This window comes from Plecotus auritus (assembly GCF_963455305.1).
Source record: "Plecotus auritus genome assembly, chromosome: 7".
Lineage (NCBI taxonomy): Eukaryota > Metazoa > Chordata > Mammalia > Chiroptera > Vespertilionidae > Plecotus > Plecotus auritus.
In genome coordinates this window covers 85,796,011-85,822,519 of record NC_137774.1, presented here as the reverse complement: position 1 = coordinate 85,822,519, position 26,509 = coordinate 85,796,011, and the positions used below count along the sequence as shown (strand labels likewise).

Here is a 26,509-nt window from a genome sequence, read left to right as displayed (position 1 = left end):
CATGTGGTCAAAGATCCAGCCCCCATGTGGACACAAGATGGCCGCCACAAGATGGCCAGCAGGGGAGGACAGTTGGGAGGGATCAGGCCTGCAGGGGAGGGCAGTTGGGGGTGATCAAGCTTGCAGGGGAGGGCAGTTAAGGGTGACCAGGCCTGCAGGGGAGGGGAGTTGGGAGGGACCCAGGCCTGCAGGGGAGAGCAGTTGGGGGGGACCAGGCCTGCAGGGGAGGACAGTTGCGGGGGACAAGGCCTGCAGGGGAGGGCAGTTAGGGGTGACCAGGCCTGCAGGGGAGGGCAGTTAGGGGAAAACAGGCTGGCAGGGGAGCAGTTAGGCATCAATCAGGCTGGCAGGGGAGTGGTTAGGGGGTGATCAGGCTGGCAGGCAGAAGCGGTTAGGGGCAGTCAGGAAGGCAGGCAGGCGAGCAGTTGGGAGCCAGCAGTCCTGGATTGTGAGAGGGATTTCCGACTGCCCATTTAAGCCCGATCCTTGAGGGGTCCCAGATTGGAGAGGGTGCAGGCTGGGCTGAGGGACACACACCCCCGTGCACGAATTTCATGCACTGGGCCTCTAGTTACTTTATAAAACTTCATGATCATCAGTGCTGTATATTTAAGCATCTGTGTTTTTACAGGCAGAAAAAGTTTTGAAAACACACAGGATTTGGATTGCAAGAAGGGCTATGAAATTCAAACCCACGAAACAAGAATGTCAGCTTGTATGCATTATCACAAAGTACTCGAAAATGCAATTATAGTTCACACTTTATCTTTTTTCCCTCAAAATCATTTGTCACGTTAGAGATAGGAGGACATGGGAAGGTTTTTCTTTTCAGTGTGCATTTTGAAACCCTTTCAAAAGCTACAAATGTGTCTGAAACAAATTCTCTAGTCACATGGATTCAAGTCATAGCATTCTTCCCAAACTACCACTCAAGCAAGCCAAGGATAATCTAGCCAGCCAACTTGAATGTAGGAAAACTATAATGTCTACTGCCTGAGAAACCTCTAAATATCATTTACACATGCACATTGGTTTATAAAAACCATTTCAGTATTGTATAAAGGAAAAAGCTATGAATTACCAATTACTAAGAGATTATCAAGCACTATGATGAGGGATACTAGATTGAATGTAACTCATCTTTAGCAGAATGCAGTCTGTCATGCATATAAAACTTTTTAAAAAACTTAAGAGATGGTTCATAAAAGGATATATACATATAGGTTAAATTAGAAAATGTTCAATTACATTAATAAATGAAATCTATTAAAATTAGAAAAAAAATCTAAAATAAAATGATGTTTATTATGCTGGTAGTGCAAAAGGTTTTAAAAAATTATCAACATATATCAAACACCTTAATATCAAGTACTTTGATCTGGTTTAATTCTACTCTCATTAGTCTAACCTAAAAAAAACACACAAAAAAACTAAAATGTAGTATGTGTAAAGATGTCCATTGTAGCATGATTTGTCAAAGAGAAATTGTAAACAACAAAAGAAAAATGGTAAAATGAATTCTAGAACATACACCAGAGAAACATTTTATTTGCTCATTCATTTATTTACTACTTTTCAGAAAGGACTTAAGGTGGCTCATGTAATGATATATTACATAACCATGAATATTTATGTTTAAAAAGCATGTGCACAATGGGAAAATACTAATAAATATTAAGAGGAAAGGCGTGGGTACAAAATCATGTGTATGCAAAGGTAAGACTGTAAAATATGTAATCTTTCCTCTGTTTACCAACCTGTAGACAAGGAAGGGAATCCATCAAAATAATAAGAATGATATGTGTATGAGTGGTAATATAGCAGGATAGTAAGAAGGTAGGAATATTCCTGAGCAAGTGGATGGAGAAACTGAGACAAGAAAATTAAACAAGGCCAGTTTGGGCAACTTGCAGCCAGCTTGTAAAGTGCAAGATCTTATCTTCCCCAACCAAAGACACTGGAGAGCAAATGGTTAATACCTCACCTCCCTAACCAGAGAATACATAGCTTAAATCACCCTGGTCTGAGAAAACAGAGAGAACAAAGATTGAATTAATACCATCTGTGCCAACTAAACTCAAGAACAAATATCACTTGGGGGATGTTAGGGCAGGAGGAGGGAAGGGAAGAAAAAGGGGAATTTATCTCACCCACTGAATAAAGAAGGCAGCAGTCTTGGGACTTGCCAAGATAAAACTACTAAATATTCTTAGAAATTCTGGGAAAAGTCACTACAATGTAAAAGGGGGACCTTGAAATCTAGTCTGTTGCCCAAGATATCTGGCAGAGGAACCTTGAAACCTGTAGACAGAAAAGTATAAACCCTCAAACCTCCACCAGGGGGCACTCAGACCAGCTGGGTTGCCCATTTGTGCTTTTGATAAGTGTATTTTTAAAATTTGTTTGCCTTGCTTCCTTAATAAATTTGCTTGCTTTGCTACAACATTGTGGTCTGTCACTCATCTAAAATCTTTCTTATGAGATTGACTAGAGCTGAGGAGGGGACAGCCCTCCCTCTCTGACTCAGGGGGCCGTTCAGTAACAGTAACATTATAGGTGAATTTTATTCTCTTATCTTTTATAAGTTTTATACACTGAGCTTATATTTTTACTAGAGGCCCGGTGCACAAAATTCGTGCACGGGGGTATGTGTGGGTGGGTGGGTGGGTGGGTGTGTGTCCCTTAGTCCAGCCTGCACCCTCTCCAATCTGGGACTCTTCGAGGGATGTCCGACTGCCCGTTTAGGCCCGATCCCACCGGGCAGTCGGACATCCCTCTCACAATCCAGAACTGCTGGCTCCCAACTGCTCACCTGCCTGCCTGCCTGATTGCCCCTAACTGCTTCTGCCTGCCAGCCTGATCACCCCATAACCACTCCCCTGCCAGCCTGATCGATGTCTAACTGATCCCCTGCTGGCCTGATTGCCCCTAACTGTCCTCCCCTGCCGTCCTGGTCACCCCTAACTGCCCTCCCCTGCCAGCCTGGTCACCCCCAACTGCCCTCCCCTGCAGGCCTGGTCGCCCCTAACTGTCCTCCCCTGCAGGCCTGGTCACCCCTAACTGCCCTCCCTTGCTGGCCTGGTTGCCCCCAACTGCCCTCCCCTGCAGGCCTGGTCCCCCACAATTGCCCTCCCCTGCTGGCCTGGTCACCCCTAACTGCCCTCCCCTGCCAGCCTGGTCACCCTAACTGCTCTCCTGTGCTGGCCTGGTCCCCCACAACTGCCCTTCCCTGCAGGCCTGATCGCCCACAACTGCCCTCCCCTGCCGGCCATCCTGTGGTGGCCATCTTGTGTCCACATGGGGGCAGCCATCTTGTGTGTTGGAGTGACGGTCAATTTGCGTATTGCTCTTTTATTAGATAGGATAGTAAAATGTTCATATATATGAAAAGTATAAAAAGAACAAAGATTATTTTACAAATAAAAAATTTGTCTTTATATATGATGGGTTACAAGAAGATAGCTCTTCCTACATAGCCACTGATGAACTGAAAAAGGAAAATGAAAATAATACTTAAGAGAAAAAAATCCACATTGGAAATTAACCTCATAAGATATAAATTTGTGCCCGGCTGGTGTTGCTCAGTGGTTGAGCATTGACTTATAAACCAAGAAGTCATGGTTTGAGTCCTGGTCAGGGCACATGCCCAGGTGGCCAGTTCAATCCCCAATAGGGGGTGTGCAGGAGGCAGCTGATAAATGATTCTCTCTCACCATTACTGTTTCTTTTTTTTTCTTTCGTCATTGTTTCTATCTCTCTCTCCCTCTCCCTTCTTCTCTGAAATCAATAAAAATATTTAAAAATATATATATATATATAGTAGTAGCCCTGCGCATGAATCTGTGCGCCAGTAGCTCGCCAGTAGCTTGCTGCCACCCTCCAGTAGCTCTCCACCTGCTGCCCCGCCCTCCTGTAGCTCCCTCCACCCCCCGGACCCCTCCCCATAGCTTGCTGCCCTGCCCCCTCCTGTAGCTCTCTCTGCTAACCACTTGTAGCTGGCTGCCCCACCCTCCTGCTGATCTGTGATCCGGTAGTTATGCAGTTAGTCATGACACTTCATGGCATAACGACCATTACATCTTTATTATATAGGATATATATAAAATTATCAGTTCTTTTATCAAAAGAGAGGGAATAAAGAGAATATGTTATAAGGTTGTGGGGAGGGGAGATCATTGACATAAACAAAAGAATGCCAGAAAAAGGCCAGAAAGTTTAATCTTGAAATCAAATAATTTATCAGTGAACTTATGCTAACATGGTTTTCTTGTTTAAATTATAGTTTCAAATACATCTAGAGACTGAAAATAGAACTGTGATTGCCAGGGGCTGGAGGGAGGGAGAATAGGTAATGAGTATGTAGTTTCAGTTTGGAAAGATGAAAAAAGTTCTGGAGATGGATGGTGGGGATAGTTGCATAACAATGCAAATGGATGCTTTTCAGAGTCGCCACCGGGCCCTGGGAGGCCTCCCAGATCCCATTTCCCAGAGGTCGGAGTGCGGCCATGGACAGTTCCCTGGATCAGGTCTGATTTTTCAGCGACGCCCGTGACACCAACTTGTCAGTCACTGGGGCAGAGGCCTACCTGGAACAACAGTCTTTCAGGGCTGGGAGTTCCCAGAGCAGCGAGAAAAAAAGCCCCTGATGCCTCCCCCACCGCGGGGGCTGCCATGATCTGTGCCCCACCAGCGACTTGCTGGGTGACCTTTGGCAAACCCCTGGGCTTTCCTGAGCTCGCTATATCTAGGTGGCAAATAAACGGGGTTGGGTGAACATCTTTGAGATCCCAACCAATTCTGGCTTCCAAACTGCAGCTTCCATTGAATTGCCATGCTGTCCAAAACCTTTTTGCATTGGGGCTTGGGGCATAGTGCAAACTTTCCACAAAAGTAACGCCCCAACGTGCGGGGTGAGTGGCTAGAAGAGGTTGGGAGGTTTCCTGGGGCAACGGGAAGAGGGCCAAGGCCCAGCTGGCTCCATCTCTGAGAAGCCAGAAGAGGTCAACGGAGCATCAATTCTGAGCCTTGTTGTCCAGAGGGGATTTGACTGTGGCTCTGTGAGGGGCAGTCATTCCTATCCCCAGGCCCAAATCGGCAATTGGTCTCTCTCCAGGGCCATTTCTAGTGGATTCCAGCCTCTCTGCCCTCCCACACCGAGGTTTGCATTAACTGATTTCGTAGAAAGCGTAAAGAAAACGGCCTTCTCCCAAGCTCACATTTTTCTGTCCCGGGCCCCAGATTTAAGGACTACCCAGATGTTTTGGGACCCTGGTGTCTAAAAAAAACAAAAACAAAACAAACAAACAAAAAACAAATAAAATCTCATTTGAACCCTGTAAACACAATTGCCAGGCTGCAAAGCCACCAGGCTCCTAATAGGACTAGTTCTTGCAAAATAGCAAAGGGATGGGGGTGGTGGGAAGGGAAGATTAAAAAAACAAAACAAAAAACAATGCAAATGTATTAATGCCACTGAACTAAACACCTATAATGTTAAGTGGTAAATTTTATGTTATGTGCAACATTTTGGTTTATAATATATATTGATGGGGAAAATGAGACATTTGGCGGGGGGGAGGGGGGGGGAGGGCCTAGCAATCTGAATCTGTGCCAGTAACCTAATGTACATTCTTGATAGCCTATAATTAAGTCACTGCCACTTTCTCCACAATCTGGTCTTGCAAGACCTGTTTACCTAAGTACTACTCCCATTTTACAGAAGCCATAAGCCATGAACAATCCCTGGAGGGGGTTATCAGCGCTGGCACCAGGCCAGGTCTTCAGGTGTGGTCTCACAGCCCCTATCCCAACACCCGGGGCTTTTTGCAAAGCCCACAAAAGGTCCGGAAGTCCCATCCCATATTTGGGGGACAAAGAAATCAAAGGGTATAAAGGGAACACTTCCTCCATATTGGCTTGCTCAGGATTTGGAGAGAAACAGTATCCCCTGAGTCACTCACTGTACAGGTACATGTGAAGCATCTGAAAATAAATGGTTTTTTCCTGTGTCTCTGGTACTCCTGCATATTTTTTGGTCGCCTGGTAAATTCTGTAACAATATATTTGGTCATTCAGATGACAAAAATATATTTCTCAGATATATTTGGTCTTCATCCACAGTTCCTGGCTCACAGCTCTCCAACTCCTTGTAAATATCTTAAGTGATGAGAGCAACAATGGTGTCTCTTGTTATGTTAATGAGGTGACTTTTGGAAACAACCCCAGGGTAGGGGCTGGTTGTCACTGGAAACCAACCATGTGGTTTGAGGTTTAGAACATTCAGTCCCACCCCAGTTTCCAAGGAGGGGAGAAGGGCTTGAGGCTGAATCAATGGACAGTGGTCAAAGACTTAGTCAATCATGACTATGTAATGACACTTTCATAAGAACCCGAAAGGACAGCTCTTAGACCCTTTTTGGAGAGCTTCCATCTACAGGAACCAGAATGCTACCATATGCTGGGTATCAGCCCCATGAGGCTAGAAGCTCCTGTATTCGAGACCCCCCACCACATACCTCTTCGTCTCACTATTGATTCCTATCCTTTAATGTCCTTAGTAATAAATCTATAATTTAAGTGAGTAAACGGGTTTTCTTGAGTATTGTGAGCCATTCTACCAAATTAATTAAACCCAAGGAGGAGGGTCATGAGAACCTCTGATTTGTAGCTGTTTGGAACAACCTGGGCTGCAACTGGTATCTGAAGTGAAGGGTGGTCTAGTGGGAATGAGCCCTTTCCCTGTGGAATCTGATTCTGTCTCTGGGTAAATGGTGCCAGAATTTAGTTGCATTCTTGGACACCCTGATGGCGTCAGGGAATTGCTTGGTGGTGTGGGGAAGCCTGTACACACAAGATGGAATTTGGTCTGAGAATCCTTTCATTATGTATATTTTACCACAATTTTTAAAAGGAATACATTAAGGTCTGATTTGAAGTAGATTCAACTGCTAAGGTATATATTCAGATTAGCTCTTGAGTTTTCAGCTTTTCTGAAACAACATTTCATAAAGATGTGAGCATAATTTATTAATAGGAAAATTTATAATTATACTTTAACAGCAACCTTTTCTCAATCAGAGAGTAATTTATTGCATGTTTAATAATTCTTCTAATGTATCCTATGTTTAGTTTTCAAGTATCAAGAAATCATGCCTCATCTAAACAAAGGTTTAAAAGTAAAGTAGTCATTAAATTCAAAGAAAAGAGAAACTAGAATTAAGTGAGGTTGCTAGTAATTCTGGTATTTATGCAAATTTGTGGTAAATCAGCTATGAGTACAAATCTCCCCAACAGTAAGCACCATCCTGGAAATTGTGCAAAATATATTTTAAAATTGTCCCCAAAGTTCCTGGGAAGAGCCACAGTTTTACTTAAAATGCAGTGGAAGACATATGATAATAAAGTATCCTACAAATAGAATTTTTCCACTTTAAAATAATTTTCTAATCATAAAAAGAAAGCAAGGAAGAAAAACTTTTCAGGATTCAAATTCCATATCCAGTTTTCTCAATTCACTTTAAAAATCTCACTTACCCTTCTAGTGTTTTCAAGGATTTTGGGATCAGGTTTTCCATAGTTGGGTGGATTGGCATATGGGTCATATCCAAGTTTGGCAAGCATGGGTGCAATCACTGCCATGTCTTGTAAAACGTCTGGAGGTATTTTCCCAACCCATTTTGATAGAGCTGCCACATTGACTGGCTTGATGACTTGGTCTGTTGATCTCTCCACTCTGGAAACAATAGAATATGAATAAATATTTATTTAAAATACAAAAAAATAGTGTTCAAAGACCACTGAAAATTATTTTTGATAACTTTAAAAATTTTAAGTGTTTCCATTATAATGTGGGCACTGATCAAGCTTAATAGTATTTACCATAAGTTGTTTAATATTCTAAAGTTGACAGCAATTATTGGCAACCTCAGATTTCTAGAAATAGGAAAAAGGATGAGCTGATATCATCTGCACAAAATGTGCTGACATTTTAATTACAATGTTCAGAAAAAATAGAACCACTTAGAAAAACAGCTAGTCGACTTACTTGAAATGCACCAAAAAGAAAAAAAGATGGGACTGATGGACTGAATGACTAGATGGACAGACATGTGACAAAGCAAATAGAGCAAAATCTTAATTTTATAAATGTAAAATCTTAATTGTATCAGATAGTGGGTATAATTCTTTCCAATCTTTGTACATTTGAAAATTTTCATAATAAAACAATGGAGAGAACCATGATCCACTAAGAATGCATAATATTCATTTGTTCTGTTTTTCTGTTGACTTCCTGAAGAACTCTACTTTCTAAGGAAGAAAAAGAGGTGCTGTTTCTGACTTTTAATATCCTAATATATAAAAAGCCAGGGGCCATCACGACTGAAACAACCAGATGGACGACTGAACATCAGGCTGTGTGGGGCAACCAGGCCAGCAGGGGGGGCAGTTGGGGGGGACCAGGCCAGCAGGGGGGAAGTTGGGGGCGACCAGGCCGGCAGGGGGGGGCAGTTGAGGGTGACCAGGCCAGTGGGGGGGGGGCAGTTGGGACAACCAGGCCAGCAGGGGGGCAGTTGGGAGCAACCAAGCCAGCAGGGGGGCAGTGGGGGCAACCAGGCCAGCAGGGGGGGGGCAGTTGGGAGTGACCAGGCTGGCAGGGGGGGCAGTTAGGGGTGACCAGGCCGGCAGGCAGAAGTGGTTAGGGGTGATCAGGCTGGCAGGGGGCACAGTTAGGGGCAATCAGGCAGGCAGGCAGGTGAGCAGTTAGGAGCCAGCAGTCCTGGATTGTGAGAGGGATGTCCGACTGCTGGTTTAGGCCAGATCCCCGGGATTGGGCCTAAACCAGCAGTCAGACATCCCCTGAGGGGTCCCGGATTGGAGAGGGTGCAGGCTGGGCTGAGGGCTCCCCTCCCCCGTGCATGAATTTCGTGCACCGGGCCTCTAGTTACAAAATAAATGTGTTCTACCTCTTAACCTAGAAACCTACTTTAAGCTTGTATTGACTATATTTTACTAAACAACTCATAATCTAAGAAAAAATATAATATAAAGTGACATCTAGATACAAATTGGTTCTGAATTAGCAGATTTTGGCCAAATGCCTAAAAACAAAAGTGCTTAAGAGAGTTATACTAGTATATCATAATACATAAGTCATTCAAATATGGTATTCAAACAAAGGTAACAACCCTTTTTCTTTAAGTATGTGGCCTCTCACTGCAGATAATCACTATCTGATGAGGAATCACTCAAAGGGGCTCCCTGCCTAAAAAAACAGACAAGAGAAAATGAAATTAATTCTTCCCTGGGATTCTGTGAGGCCACTAGCTCCAGGTTTTCTTCCTGCCTCAATAACCAATTCTTTTTTCCTCACTTAAAAATTTCTCCAAGACTCCACTTAACGCACAGCTCTCTTCACTCTACACATTTTCACTGGATGGGTTCACCTCTAAATGATCCTTGCTTGACTTTCTTTTCTCTCTTTTTTCTTTTTTTTTGAGAGAGGAAGTAGGGGAAGGTGAGAGAGAGAGAAAGAGAATATCGATGTGAGAGAGAAACATCAATCAGTTGCCTCCCCAATATGGCCTGACCAGTAATCAAACCCATCACCTTTTGGTGTACAAGACAACTCTCCAATCAACTGAGCCAGGGCATTTACTTGACTTTCTTTATCTGCATGGAGAACATCCTGGTCCTGGCCAGTTTGGCTCAGTTGGTTGGGTGTAGTCCCATGCACCAAAGGGTTGCTGCTTTGATTTCTGGTCAGGCTCATGCCTGGATTACTACAAAAGCCTCATAATTTCCCTGCATTTAAATAGTTGGCTTTCAGGCCCAACTACCTAACATTCCACCAGAATATAAGGAAATTCTATGTCTTATTAATCTATCACCAGCACTAGCACATGAACATAAAATAGGTACTCAAAATGTTTATTAAATAAATAACAAAAAACTTTTCATGGAATAAAAAACCTACACATTTAGTTTGTACAAACATGTTCAAGAGAACTCAAGGATCATACCTTTATATGAGATCAACTGACACATATGAAATAACTAGAGAATATTCAGGTGCAAACTGCATGATATTTATTGTGGATGTGTTAGGAATGTTAGAGAATGAGAGCAATGTCTGCAGAAATAAACATCTCCAGCATAAAAAAAGGTTTATAGTAAACAAAGAAAAACATTTTCTGTTCATTCTATGTCAGGTACTTTGCATATGATATCTCATTAAACCTTAAAACAACCTTAAGAGAAAGACATTATCAGTCCTCAATTTTCAAATGTGTAAACTGAGACCCAGATACGGTAAGTGAGTTACCCAGAATCACAGAGTCTAGAAATAATGAAGTTAAAATTGGAATCCATATCTATCTGACTCCAAAGTCCCCACCCACCTCCCCAGTTTCTCTATTGCCATATTATTGATTATCTGAATTATTACATTCTATGCCTCCCTGAAAACCTTGGCCTTTTGCCCTGAGTAGAGTGAGCAAGTTGGTTTGCCACAATGGTAAGATCATACAGATGAACTATACATATAATCTGTATATATCGTGCTGTGCTGGTACTGTTTAACAGCCTGCTCTCCAGGGAAGAAAAGGCCAGAATTTGCTGCATTTACTGATGACCATGGTGGGAAAACTCCCACCATGGCTGATTTCAACCTACCAACATGAAGTCACCAACTGCAGAGTTGGGAAGAGATGCACAAAATGAACTTTCTGCAACTGGGGCAAGCCAGCTCTGGCAGACCACTGGATATATACAGGGCCACAGTCTCTTGTCCCAATTTTTGAAACCCAAAAAGCTCTAAGAACTAAACATATTCCTGTAACTCATTTAGTAGTGAAACAGGACCTGAACTTATCAGAATCTATGTATAGTCTTTATTCTACTTGATATAAACACTCATATTCTTTGATGAAGAAGTATTAATGTGTTTGCTTCAGAGTGTTGATCCAGAACCAACAGAATATCTATAATAATAAAAGTGTAATATGCTAATTAGACTGGACACTAAACGACCTTTCAGATGTCCTTCTGGACGACCTTCCGGACGAAGCCACAGCTGCAAGGGCCGAGGCAAGCGGCTGCGAGGGCCAAGCCCCTTGCACGAATTTCGTGCATCGGGCCTCTAGTGTTATATAATGTGTCATGTAAACACAAGAGGCCCAGTGCACGAAATTCGTGCACTTGGGGGGTCCCTCAGCCCGGCCTGCGCCCTCTCGCAGACTGGGAGCCATCGGGGGATATCCAACTGCCGCAGAGGTGAGAGAGGCTCCTGCCACCACTGCTGCACTCGCCAGCCATGAGCCTGGCTTCTGGATGACCAGCACTCCCACTGTGGGAGTGCACTGACGACCAGGGGGCAGCTCCTGTGTTGAGCGCCCCCTCGTGGTCAGTGCACGTCATAGCGACTGATCAACTGGTCGACTGTCTGCCCCCTGGTGGTCAGTGCACATCATAGCGAGTGGTTTAGCGGCCTTAGCATATCATTAGCATATTACACTTTGATTGGTTGAACAAACGACTGGATGACTGAAAACTTAGCATATTAGGCTTTTATTATATAGGATATGATTTTTCTAAAATCCAAAACTTTCTGAATTCTGAAACATATCTGTGTTAGGCACTGGAGCCACACATAAGGTCTTGTATGCCATGACTAGGAAGTTGGCTTTATCTTGACAATGTTGGGGGGTGATAAAAGGGTTTTAATTATAAGAGTGATATGATAGAATATCATTATCAGCATTTAGTGCTAATAACTATGGGAAGAGTCCATTGAAAGATGGGACAACCAGGATCAGGAAAAACAATACAGATGTTCAAGTATATATTGGATGAGTTGAGAAATTATTAAAGTTTCAACTAGAGCAAATGAAACAAGAGATAGAAGGATGAAAAACTTTATAGATTTTTAAAAGAGACATTTATAAGACTTGCTGGCCAATTATATATGGGGGGAAAAAGGGAAAGGAGTCTAGATGAACTCAGATTTGACTTAAAGGACTGAATGGATGGTGTTATCATTCAGTATAACAGAGAACATGGAGGAAAAACATAACGTTGCTTTGTTTGTTTCAGGTGTAGGGAACAAAGAAAAAGAGGTAAATTGATAGCAGTCAGAAAGTTACCAAAGGTCTAAAGAAAAATTAGAGACTGGAACGTAGTATGTGCTCAGTAAGAAATAGCTATTATTATTTTTTTCATCCAGACTATAGCACTGGCTCATAAGTAAAGTGAAAGCCACTCTTTGCCATTAGGATTGAAGAAATGATTTAAAATAAAGCCCAACCATCTCTTGTCTGGAAGAGATAGAACTCTAAAATAAAAGAATTTGGAAAGGCTTTGTTATATAACCACTGAGTCACAAGATCCACTAGCAGCAAATGTAGTTACTATGGATTCCTTAGGGGAAGAACTTGGAAGCCTATTGCATGTCTATCAGGTGCTTCTCATTAAGACAGTAGTAAAGTCATTTTATATTTATTGAGCATAAAATTCAAATTAAACATTTCTTCAATACCCCCTACGTGTCAGATCAAGTGTTAGATACTAAAGATGCAAAGATGACTGACTAGGCCACAGCCTTCCTCTCAAGAAGATCAGAATCCAGTACAAGAGATAACATAGAAACATGATTAATACACAGCATGATAAATGTAATGACAAAGGTTAGGAACCATATTATGGGAATGCAGGTGGCAGAACTAGGCTAATTCTTCTCCTGGGTGAGGACACCTGAGTCAGGGTAAATTACCAAGTAGCTAAGGCAAGAGTTAGCAATCTATGGGTTACAGGCCAAACCTAGTCGCACTGCCTGTCTGGCCTTCGAGCTAAGAATGGCCTTTACATTTTTAAGTATTTTTTTAATAAAAAGAATAATATTTTATAACACATGAATCACATAACATCAAATTTCAATGTCCTAAAGTTTTATTGGAACACATCCACGCTCATGTGTTCACATCACATACTGTCTATGGCTGCTCTTGTCTGCAATGACAGAGTTAAGTAGTTGAGAGGAAGACCCTATGGTTCCCAAAACCTAAAAGATTTACTATTTAGCCTTTTACAGAAAAAAAGTGTCAACCTTGATCTAAGAATGGCACATGAGGAGAGTAAAGGATGTACTGAGGCTACTTGGGTGAGGAGTGTGAGGGGGGAAAGTGTTTACTTTGCACTTATCAGGTTCAAGAAAGGGATCTGTTGGTCTATAAGGATGGATAAGTAAAATAAAATGAAATAGAAAATAAAAATCAATCCTCCAGGAGGTCATTGTCTGTTGGTGAACCACAGGAACTTTCCCACTCTTTTTAAAAAATACGTTTTTATTGATTTTAGAGAGAGAGGAAGAGGAATAGAGAGAGAGAAACATCTCTCTTCCACTGGCTGCTTCCTGCACACCCCTACTGGGGATCAAGCCCGCAACCCCAGACTTGTGCCCTGACTGGGAATAGAACCGTAGACCTCTTGGTTCATGGGTTGACGCTCAACCACTGACCCACACTGGCTGGGCCAAACTTTCTACTCTTAAGAGCTGAGTTCCAAATCAACTCTTTGGGCTCACCTTTCCTCTCTTCCCATGGGTTCTAGTAATTTAGCTTGGCTTTTTCTAAGAGGAAGCAAGGCATAGTAGGGATAATACAGACCTGGAAGTTGGGCCTGTGTGATCTCACTTTGTGATCTAAGAAAACTGATCCCCAGAGACTGGGGATAATGACCACTAGCAGGTAGAGACACAGTTTCAAAAAGATTGTTCAAATGCAGAGATTGGGAAACTATGGCTCAAATCTAGTCTGCTGCCTGATTTATAAATTAAGATTTACAGGAACACAGCCACACCCACTTGTTTCTGCACTGTCTACGGTTGCTTTTGTTCTACAATATCAGAGCTGAACAGTTACGACAGAAATCGTGTGGCCTGTAAAGCCAAAAATATCTGACCCTTTACAGAAAAAGTTTGCCATTCTGTGTTCAAAAGGATACAGTGATTAGAAAGAGATGAGCCTGGCCCAGAGAGCCTGACTTTCTTTTTTAGACAACAACCTGCAGGCTGGATGGAGCTCATCAAATCTCTCTTACTCCTTTGGTCCTTCCAGAAATTAACCAACACTTAGGTCTGAAGTGTACTAGGGTATAAACTAGTCACCATTCCAGTATCTTTGAGTCTCCCTGGGACCTTAAAACATGACAGACTATATTTCAAAATCTACAACCCAGGCACAGCACTACAGGCACCTGGGAATCTGTAGGTTCTCCCCATTGTAAGTGCCCAGGCTTCCTTCCCACTGTAGCATTCATAGCAGAAGGCACTCCTCCTCGGAGAATGGGGACAATGCCAAGGTCTGGAATGACTGAGATGAATATAATCCTCCAAGACACTCATTTTAAAAGCATGGATCTTCCATAAGTCTTAATTGAACACTTAGAGCTAGGCCGGCTGCCAAACCACAGGTGTCAATCATAATACACAGTAACTACAGGAAACCAAATCCTCTGTACTAAAGCATCAGGATTAGAATGGACATGCAAAAAGGCATGTGTAAAAGAGGGCATATTCTATATGGCTAGAGTTATTACAGTAAGCTGAAGATGAAATACCATTAAATCAGGTTTTCAAAGATTATTTCACTTCTAGAAAATGCTCCAGTTTTGTCTTGTGAAAAAGGATCTAAAAATGTACACACAACATAAATTCAATTTTGTAAAAATGGGTTATATATGAATGTTTTATATATATATATATATATATATATATATATATATATGCATAAAATTATACCAAAATGCTAACAATGACAGTGATATGACTGTGATTTTTATTTTTATTTTTATTTTCTTAGTCACTCAGAAGTCTAATAACTATATCTGAAGCTCAACATAGTCCAAACTGAACTCCTAATCTTCCCCCTAAATCTACTATTTTCGTAGTCTTTCCCATCTCAGTTGAAAACAAATTCATTCTTCATGTGCAGGATTAAACAAAATAAAACTGGAATTGTCTTTTGACTACTCTTTTTCTCATATCCACATCCAACCCATCAAAAATCTTACCAACTATACCTCAGAACATATCCAAATGTCACCACTTCTCATGAACTCCACTGCCATTTCCCTGGTCCAAGCCAATATTATCTCTTGCCTTGATTTCTACAATATTCTTCTAATAGTCTCCCTACTTCTTCTTTGATATCCTTGTGGTCTACTCTCAGTATGTAAGCCAGATACAGCCTTTAAAAACACAAGTCATATCATGTCTCTTGGGAAGATATGATAAGGAACCAACTCATTATTTTGAAAACTACCAAGTAAAGAATAAGAATCAAGAACTTATCAGTATTTATCATTCTATTTTCCTATGTGAACAGTAAATCTGGATATCAAATAGTAGATGCAGAGAGTATCACTTTATAAAAGTTTTCCAACTAATACATAGAAAGGAAATCAGATTAGAATATCAAAATGTTGCAGGATACAACAAATTGATGAATCTAGGCACCAAGGATCATGGCTGCTAAAATCACAAAAAGAAAGACTACACATAATGGACAGCCTTGCCAAGTCAAATCTTGAGTCTGATTAATCCTCTGGATTCAGGTGCCAATTTGCATGAAGTACAGAATTCAAAAGAATACTTTGGACAGTCAGCAGTTTGATTGCAAAAATTTTGCAATCAGCTAAATTAAGATTGTAAATAACTTTACAGGCTAAATGACCCAGACTCTTCTAAAACTAAAGAATCTGATACCTCTGGCTGGTTTGGCTCAATGGATAGAGCGTCGGCCTGTGACTGAAGGGTGGTCACGGGTTCAGTTCTGGTCAAGACCATGTACCTCTGTTGCATGCTCTACTCCTGGCCCCTGTCGGGGTGAGTGTGGGAGGCAATCACTCGATGTATCTCTCTCACATTGAGGTTTCTCTCTGTGTCTCTCCCCCTCCCTTCCACTCACTCTAAAAATCAATGGGAAAATGTCCTCAGGTAAGGATTAACAACAACAACAAAAAGAACATGATAAAGAAAGAAACTGATTAAAAGAAACTTAAGACACCAAATTATTTTTAACTAGAGGCTCGGTGCATGAAATTCGTGCGGGGAGGGGGTGGTGGTTTGGGTCCCCTCAGCCCATCCTGCACCCTCTCCAATCCGGGACCTCTCGGGGGATGTCCAACTGCTGGTTTAGGCCTGATCCCGGGCATCTAAACCGGCAGTCAGACATCCCTCTCACAATCCGGGACCACTGGCTCCTAACTGCTCACCTGCCTGACTGCCTGATCGCCCCTAATTGCCCACCTCCGCCAGCCTGGTTGCCCCTAACTGCCCCCTGCTGGCCTGATCGCCCTTACTGCCCCCCATGCCAGCCTGGTCACCCCCAACTGTCCCCCGGCCCTGCCGGCCTGGTCACCCCTCATGCCCCACCCCCGCCAGCCTGGTTGCCCCACGTAGCCTGCTGCTCGATCATTTGCTCATCCCTCACTAACACCCCTGCTGGCCTGGTCACCCCACACAGCCTGTTCAGTCGACCGTTCAGTTGCGATGGTCACTTAGGCTTTTATATAGATAGATAGGTAAGAATATAGTTTATAGGTATACACAACTGGGTGATAAAACTATAAAGAAATATAAGGAAGTGATCCTGAAAGTGCCAGAATAGTGGATAGTTTCAGGGGAAAGGAGATACAGTCAGAGAGTATACATGGAAAGTCTTCTGGATTGACTGGCAGAGTTTAAGTTCTTGACATAGCTAATAGTTACAAGGGTGTTTGACTTATTAAAAATCATTAAACTATTTCTAAATTGTCCTTATAATGGTCTTCAAGGCGCTACATAACATAATCTGAATTCCACAAACTCCCATGTCCACGTGGCTAATACCCTCACCTCCTTCAAGACTTCCCTCAGATCTCAGCTTTTCCATGAGGAATATCCTGACTACTCTACCTAATATTACAGACTGTCCCTCAAAATCCTCTGAGTCTTGGTTCCCTTTACTCTCCTGATTTTTCTTTTATTCCATAGCCTTTATAACCTCCTAATATACTATAGGCTTTTCTTATTTAGTGTGATTTTTGTTTTTTGCCTTTCCCCACTGGATTGTAGGCTCCATGAGGGCAGGAATTTTTGTTTTGTTCACCTGCTCTTGCTCTCCCATAGGTCTCTGCTAGAAATGCCTACCTTATCAATGAGGACAGGATTTCCCTACTATTCCTATGCCCCAGCTCTTGGCAATTATCTATTTTCTGCTTTATTTCTCTCTACAGTATTTATTACCATCTGATAAATGAGACATTTAACTTATTTTTTATGGATGACTCCCAAATATTAATGTAAGGTCAGTGAAGAAAGGGTTTATTTTGTTTTGTCTTTGTTAACTGCTTTTGCTCCAATATTTAGAACATTACCTGGCATATAATGGGTGCTCAGTAAAAACATGTTTAGTAAACAAATAGTTTACTTAACAGTTTTTATTTATGAATGACAACTGAATTTTACCAAGAGCCTTTTCAGCATTGAAGTGACATGCTCATATGGTTCTCTTTAATTTACTAACGAAGTGAATTATATTAAAAGATTTTTCTGGGTCATAATAGTGTATTAACCTTTGATATACTGGTGAATTCTGTTTCTAATTTTTTATTTATGATTTTAGCATCTATATGCATAAGAAAATTGATCTGAGGTTTGCTTTCCTGTTAATTTCTACTGGGTTCTATCATTAAGTCATGGTTTCATAAGATGAACTGGGGAGTTTTCCATCTTTTTCTATGACCTAAAATAGTTTAAACAGCATTGGACTCAGCTGTTCTTTAAAGGTTAGAAACAGCCAAAACCGGTTTGGCTCAGTGGATAGAGCGTCGGCCTGCGGACTCAAGGGTCCCAGGTTCAATTCCGGTCAAGGGCATGTACCTTGGTTGCGGGCACATCCCCAGTAGGGGGCGTGCAAGAGGCAGCTGATCGATGTTTCTCTCTCATCGATGTTTCTAACTCTCTATCCCTCTCCCTTCCTCTCTTCCTCTCTGTAAAAAATCAATAAAATATATTAAAAAAAATAAAATAAAATAAAGGTTAGAAACAATTCAGTTGTTAATCATCTATGATTTTTTAAATGGACTCTCTTAATTACCTTTTCAATCTCTTTGATGCTAATAAACCCATTTAAGTTTGCCATCTACCTTGAAAAATCCTCTATTATCTCTAGGCTTTCAATTTATTACAAATGTACTTTCATGTAGTATTACCATAGAATTATTTTAATTTCTATCTGTGACTATCACTATTATATACAGTATGTGATATATATTACCTTTTTATTGATCATCTTAAATCGCCAATTTTGGTTTTTATTTATCTACTATTTTTACCTATTTTATTAATTTCAGCTTTTAACTGCATTGACATTAGGATCCTATGATTCTTGGCCCTGGCTGGGTAGCTCAGTTGATTAGAACATCGTCCTAATACATCAAGGTTGTGGGTTCAATCCCCAGTCAGGGCACATACAAGAACCAATCAATGAATGCATAACTAAGTGGAACAACAAATTGATGTTTCTCTCTGTAATCAGTTAATTTTTAAAAAATTTAAAAAAGAATCCTATTACTACTTTGTGTAAAATTCCATACCATTGTCCTAAATTCTTTTTTATTTGGGCCTATTTCTTATTCGGTTTTTGACGACTTATCAAGACAGATCAATCTTGATTCACATGCAAGGAGAATTTATTATTAAAGGACTGAGAAGGGTCTCATTAGAAAGGGTAATGGAACTTCATTAGCAGCATTAAACTGGAGGTTCCAGAAGGTATGTGCAGTGAAGGCTAAAGTATGGCTAAACAAGAAAAGTAGCTACTTAATGTAAACTCACTGCAACATGTATAATGTGTGCACACATTCCTGCTCCACTCCCAGCTTTAATACTTGTCCCTCAAAGGCAGGAATTTTTGTCTCTTTTGTTCACTGCTGTATCACGAGTGCCTACAATGGTGCCAAGCACATAACAGAAGCTCAATAAATATTTGTTGAGTAAGTGAAGAAACTGGAGAAATCTGTTTCTGATTCTTCAGATAAAAATCATCATTTCTAGCTTTAGATTAATAGCTAGTACAGACAAGAAAAAAAATCCCTCTCCTCCCTGATTAACCGTCCTCTCCTCTGTACCCTGGTCATGTCCCAGTCCTTATTCTTCAGTTCCTTGAACATTCTGGGATGAAAGCAGCTCTGTTGTGGTTTTGTCTCTCGTTTTATTTTCTCTGTGTAGCAACATCTTGGCATTTGACCAGCCCTTGCATTCTTTGTGAGGAACAGATTTCATTTGTTTTTTATGGCCTACAAGTAGTTGTAAAAACACTGGCACTTCAATTTCTCAAAAGTTCTCTCACTTGCTCATTCTGCCTTGATCCTCCAGTGGGAAATAACAGAACCAAGCTGCTTTAATGTTGCTAATAATTGCCCTTAGTCCATTATAGACTTCAAAAATATCATTTGTGACAAAATATTTAAATATTACCTAAAATCAAATAGTGTAATCAGCAGATTCATCATCAGACCTAGTTATGTTTTTACTTAAAGGTAAATCATTTTAACATGTTATATCTAAAGGCTTTTAGCAATTACAAATAATGAAACTTGGTTGAATTTCCTTCCAGAATGACTGCATAGTATTATTATAATCAGTGAATTATAATCTGATTTAAACAACATTGATAGAGCGACCTATATACATAAAAGCCTAAGCAACTGAACAACCTAACAACCAGTTGACTGGTTGCTGACGCACAATGACCACCAGGTGGTAGACACTCAACTCAGGAGCTGCCCCCTGGTGGTCAGTGCACTCCCACATCCAACCTCCCACGGCCGGCCAACCTCCCATGACCCCGATTGCCGGCCAGGCCGAGGGACCCCACCCATGCATGAATTTGTGCTTCGGGCCTCCAGTAAAGATATACAGTATATTTCTTTGAGATCTTAACCTATCTTTCATAATATGGAGTACAGAAGACCTTCAAAAGCAGCAAGTTTTTTTGAAGTGTTTAACTCAAATTTTTATGTCTACACCCATGTAACCACCACCCAGAAGACAGAGAACATTTCCAGCCTCCAAAGTGGCTCCTTTGTGTTGCATCCCAGTCAGTACCCCAAAGATAACCACTATTCTAACTACTACTATGTCAGTTTTACCTACTTTTGAACTTCATATACATGGAAACTTAGATTATATACTCGTTTGTGTCTGGATTTTTATGCAAAGGATAATATTTGTGAGATTCAATCATGTTGTATCAGTAGTTTGTCCCTTTTTTATTGCTGAGTAGTATCTCATCATATGAATATATTACATTATCCATTCCCATGTTGGTGAACATTTGGATTTCTTTCCAGCTTTTGGCTATTATAAATAGTACTGCTATAAATATTTTTGTATAAGTCTTTCGGTAGAATTTCATCGTGTATAACTTCTTCCTGTTGCATATATACATATCCAGGAGTATATTGGATTGGTCATAGGATAGGCATATGTTTTTGCCAAGTAGCTATAACAAGTAGTTTCACCAAGTAGCTATACTAGTTTACACTCCCACCAACATTAAGAGTGCCACTTGCTTATATCCCTGCCAACACTGTTTGTTCAGCCATTCAATATTAACCATTTTGGTGGAAATGTAGGGGTATCTCACTATGGGTTTTTAAAAATATATTTTTATTGATTTTAGAGAGGAAGGGAGAGGGAGAGAGATTGAAACATCAATGATGAGAATCACTGATTGGCTGCCTCCTGCATGCCCCCTACTGGGGATCGAGCCTGCAATCCAGGCATGTGCCCTTGACTGGAATAAAACCCAGGACTTTTCAGTCTGCAGGCCAGTGCTCTATCCACTGAGCCAAACTGGCTAGGGCTCTCACTATGGTTCTAATTTGCATTTCCTGTTGACTAATAATATTAAGCCTAGTCTTTTTTAAAAATATATTTTTATTGATTTCAGAGAGGAAGAAAAAGGGAGAGGGAGATAGAAACATCAATGATGAGAGAAAATCATTGATCAGCTGCCTCCTGCATGTCTCCTACCGGGGACTGAGCCCACAATCCAGGCATGTGCTCTGACCAGGAATCTAACCATGACCTCCTGGTTTATAGGTTGATGCTCAATCACTGAGCCAAGCCAACCAGGCAACCCTACTCTTTTACTTACTTACTTACTTACTTACTCAGAATTAGAATGGTGAAAAGATCTCACCCAATTGATCTATTAAAAAATTACATATTGAATGAAGGAAATGGGACAAGACTCCTCAAAAGCAGAGAAGAGAGAAGTCTGGTTCTATCATTACCTTCTTAAAGCAAGTGATCTTTGGAAGCCCTCCTTTTTCTAGGGACCAACTAAGCCAGTCCTGAGTCAACCTATATCACTGACTTTGCCCTTTAAAAACATTTTTTATATGGATTAGAATCTAGTGTTCTTTCATTCAGCCTGAAGGATTCCCGTTAGTATCTGTTGGAGGCTGCTGTTGAATTCTCCCAATTTTTATGAGGATCAACTCATTTTCTTTTATTTCTGAAGGATAGTTTTGGCAGATATAAAATTCTTACTTGAGTTTTTTCCCAATTAGCACTGTGAATGTCATCCTGTGGCCTTCCAGAATCCATGGTTTCCCATGAAAAGGCAGCTGTTACTCTTACTGAAGGTCCCTTGAATGTCACTTATTGCTTTTCTCTTACTGCTTTAAAGCTTCATCATCTTTCTACAGTTTGATCATGATGTGTCTAGATGTGGATCTCTTTGGTTTTATCATACTTGAAGTTCACTGAACTTTTGGAATATGTCAATACGTTTTTTTTTTTGTTGTTTTTTTTAAAATATATTTTATTGATTTTTTACAGAGAGGAAGGGAGAGGGATAGAGAGTTTGAAACATCGATGAGAGAGAAACATCCATCAGCTGCCTCCTGCACACCTCCTACTGGGGATGTGCCCACAACCAAAGGACATGCCCTTGACCGAAATCGAACCCGGGACCTTTCAGTCCGCAGGCCGACGCTCCATCCACTGAGCCACACCAGCTAGGGCTCAATACGTTTTTAATTAAAACTAGGGTTTTAATTTCTTTTTTTTTTTAAGGTGGGTTTGCATTTTATTTATTTATTTATTTATTTATTTATTTATTTATTTATTTATTTAGTTGTTGTTGTTGTTAATCCTCCCCCAATGATATTTTTCCATTGATTTTTAGGAAGAGTGGAAAAGAGAGGGAAAGAGAGAGAAACATCAATGTGAGAGAAACACATCAATTGGTTACCTCCTGCACGAGCCCAGACCAGGGCCCGGACTGGGGAGGAGCCTGAAACTGAGGTACGTGCCCTTGACTGGGGACCCCTTTGGTCCATAGGCCAACGCTCTATCCACTGAGCCAAATTGGCTAGTGCTTAACCATTATTTCTTCAAATAGTCTTTCTGTCCCATTCAATAGCTCCTCCTTTCCTTATAGAATTCCCATTATGTGTATACTAGAGGCCCGATGCACAAAATTCATGCAAGAGAAGGTCTTCCTTCCCGGCTGCTGGCACCGGTTTCCCGCTGGCACCCGGGACCCGGGCTTCCCTCATAGCCCCTTCTTCATCTGGAAGGACGTCTGGTCTAATTAGCATATTATGTTTTTATTATTACAGATTGGTACACTTGATGAAGTCCTACACATCTCGTAAGTACTGTATGCCTTTTCCCCCCTGTTCCTCAGACTGGATAATAGCAATTGACATATCTATATTTGTTTTCTTTCTTTTTCTTCCAGTTCAAATCTCCTCTTGGACCCAATGGATTTTTCATTTCAGTTATTGTACTTTTCAACTCCAGAATTTCCATCTCGTTTGTTATTATAGTTCTATCTTGATATTGGTAGGACATTATTCTCATACTTTGCTTTATTTTTTATTTTTTTAAATGTATATATTTAAGGTATACAATGTTTTTAAATATACAGAACATTGTGAAATGATAACTACAGTAAGTCTAACAAACATTCACATCCCCTTTTTTTTGTATGTGGTGAGAACACTGAAGATTCACTCTTTAGCAAATGTGAAGTATTATTAACTACAATCACCATGTAGATCTCAAGAACTTATTCATTCTCCATAAGGAAAGCCTTCTGCCCTTTGACTACCATCTATTGGGGAGATGTTGGTCAAAGGGTAGAAAATTTCATTTATTATTCAATCTGAGAAACAGGGGTGAAGAAAAGTGTACATAACCTATGATACCATTGAGACATCATATCCCCCAACTCCCTGGCCCTGGTAAGCACTATTCTACTTTCTACTTCTGTTTATTTGACTTTTTAAGATTCCATATACATGTAGAATCATGAAATAATTTGTCTTTGTCTGTCTAGCTTCCTTCACTTAACAATGTATTCCAGGTTCATACATTGTTTTCACAAATGACAGGATTTCCACCTTTTTAAGGCTGAACAATATCCATTGTGCATATATACCACATCTTCCGTATCCATTCATCTGTCAACAATGCTTAGGTTGTTTCCACATTTTGGCTATTGTGAATAAAGCTTCAGTGAATATGGGAGAACAGATACCTCTTTGAAAGACTGATTTAATTTCCTTTAAATATATACCCAGAATGGGATTGCTGAATTATATGGTAACTCTATTTTAAATTTTTTGAGGAAAAATTCCATACTATTTTAGATAATGGCTATACCAATTTACATTCCCATCAGCAGTGAATGAAGGTTCCCTTTCTCCATATTCTCAACAACACTTTTATCTCTGGTCTTTTTTATCTGAACTGGTATGAGATTTTATCTCATTGTCTTTTGATTTGCATTCCCCTGATTAGTGATGTTGAGCACATTTTCATTTACCTGTTGGGCATTTGTAAGTTTTCTTTGGAAAAATGTCTACTCAAATCCATTGCCATTTTTAACTGGGTTACTTGGGTTTTTTGCTCTATAATTGTATGAGTTCCTTATATAGCCTGGGTATTAACCTCTTATTACACACATGGTTTGCAAATGTTTTTTTCCCATTTTGTAGGGTGCCTTTTCATTTTGTTAATTATTTCCTACTAGAGGCCCATTGCAGGAAGATTCCTGCAAGAATAGGGCTTCCTGCAGCCTGAGCGAAGCAGAGAAGGGAGCGAAGCCCACCAAGGCAGGCTTCCCTCCCGCCGCCGCCCCACTTTCCGCTTTCCCTCCCTCTTCCTTCTAAGCTGTCTTCAGTCTTCGCTCTGCGCCTGCGTATGCAAATTAACTTCCATCTTTGTTGGGTTAATTTGCATACTCGCTCTGATTGGCTGGTGGCGTAGCGGAGTGATGGTCAATTTGCATGTTTCTCTTTTATTAGTGCAGATGCTATGCACAAGCTTTTAAATATATTTTTATTGATTTCAGAGAAGAAGGAAGAGGGAAAGACAGAAGCATCAATGATGAGAGAGAATTATTGATCGGCTGCTTCCTGCATGACCTCTACTGGGGATCAAGCCCAAAACAGGGGCATGTGCCCTGACTGGGAATCGAACCATGAACTTCTGGTTCATAGGTTGACATTCTACCACTGAGCCACACCAGCCAGTCCTACGAACAAGCGTTTAGTCTTATGTAGTCCACCACGGCTACTTTTACTTTCACTGCCTGTGCTTTTGATGTCATATATACTACTAAAAATCATTGCCAAGACCAATGTCAAGAAGTTTTCCCCTATGTATTCTTCTGTGAGTTTTATGGTTTCAGGTCTTATGGTTAAGTTTAATTCACTTCAGGTTGATTTCTGTGTATAGTGTAAGATTAGGGTTCAATTTCATTCTTTTGTATATGGATATCCAGGTTTCCCAGCACCATTTATTCAAGAGACTATCCTTTCCCCATTGTATATTCTTACTGGCAAAGATTAGTTGACTGTATATACATAGAGATATCTATGGGCTCTCTAGTCTGTCCCATTGGCCTGTGTGTCTGTTTTATGCAAGTACCATACTCTTGTTATTACTATAGCTTTGTGGACCCTGAGATAGTCTATTAATGTAACTTACTATATTAGTAGCCTAAGGGAGAAAAAAATCATATGACTACTTCAATTAGATAAAAGTTAATCTTTGTGGTAGACTGCTTCTAAAATGGCTCCCAATAATTCAGTCATACAAAGAATCCTTTAAACAAATTAGGGGTATGCCTCCCGGGTCCTCTCAATTGCACCAAAAGGCCTCTAGGAAGTTTAAGCACATTATCCTTTGGCCATCCCAGCAGGAGCCCCAAGTAAGACAGAGTTTATTTCAAAGAGATTTGTGGGCATAAACTATTATCCATTCCAATGAATTCCAATGAGATTTAGAGAACCCACACAGTTTTTGAGAAAAGTTTATCAGCAGCAACACTGTCATCTTGGACTAAAAGAGACAGAAATAGTATAAAACGTAGATGCACTTGTCACTGGGTTGTGCCACCACATCATTAGTTCATCTTTAAACTTCTACTGACTTCCTTGTATTCTCTCCAAGATAACCCATGACAAAAGCAGGCTGAACTTGTCAAAAACAGGTAGAAATTCCAGGGATAGCTACTAGTAAACCTGCTGGAAGGAATCATGAACTGTAACTAAGAAACTAGTTTGCACCAGAAAGATCCAAAATGGCATCTAAAACCCCCTCCCAAGCATCCTTTTGAAAAACTTTTCTTCATTAGCATACTAAAAATCATGCCCAAGAATAGAGATTTAAAATTAAAATAAAACAGGCAATGTATGGTTAGGCATGTTCCAAGCATGTTTGGGAACAGTGCATGCTCCCTTGGAAACCACACACTTCACCCCTAAACCTGACAGCCTCCCCTTTCAAGTCCCCCCTCACACACACACAGCTTTTAAAACTTTCCTAATTCTTCAGAATCGGGGAGAAGGGATTTTTATAGCACGAGCTCATCCTTCTCCATTCCTTGGCCAAAGATTAGTGCTTCTGACCTGTTTGACAGAATGCAGTCTCATCCTATTGGTGTGAGCCACACTAGGTAGAATAAGCACGATTTGGGGTCTGTGACCCACAGGGGTTGGTGACACTATCTTTCATGACAAAAAAAAGGATCACTTAAGAGTTAGAGGATAGAAATGAGATTCATGAAGAGTGATTTCTAGAATTACTCTTAATTGACAGCACCAAAGGAAATTTCTTCCATTTGTGTAATTATTTCCCCTCCTTTTTCTCAGAGAAACTTGTTGCCTTAACCCTGAAATTGGGACACAATTTGGGTTTCTGCCTAGATCTGTGCCCCTAGATTGCAATCCTTGTTACCTTTCACTTTGGTTTTTTAGGTTAACATTTTACACACTAAAAGGTCAAACGTATGCCTATTAAAACTACTTATAATCTTTTAAAAACGACTATAATCCCAACCTCTTAACATTTTTATTACTTCTATAAAATTTAAGAGGATATCATAATCAGTTTTTTCTTTTGAAAAGAAAACAGAAGTTTTATAATTCCATGAGTTTCACTTCAGTT

The 26,509-nt window shown here is 40.6% G+C and overlaps 1 protein-coding gene across 1 annotated transcript in view; it reads right to left on the bottom strand.

The window, feature by feature from the left end:
- TPST1 (tyrosylprotein sulfotransferase 1) overlaps nucleotides 1–26,509 on the bottom strand; it is an 87,444-nt gene that overhangs the window by 19,254 nt on the left and 41,681 nt on the right. The window contains exon 3 of the mRNA XM_080681759.1: nucleotides 7,534–7,732. Coding sequence (XP_080537885.1) covers nucleotides 7,534–7,732 — 199 coding nt within the window. The remainder of the gene's footprint in view (nucleotides 1–7,533; nucleotides 7,733–26,509) is intronic.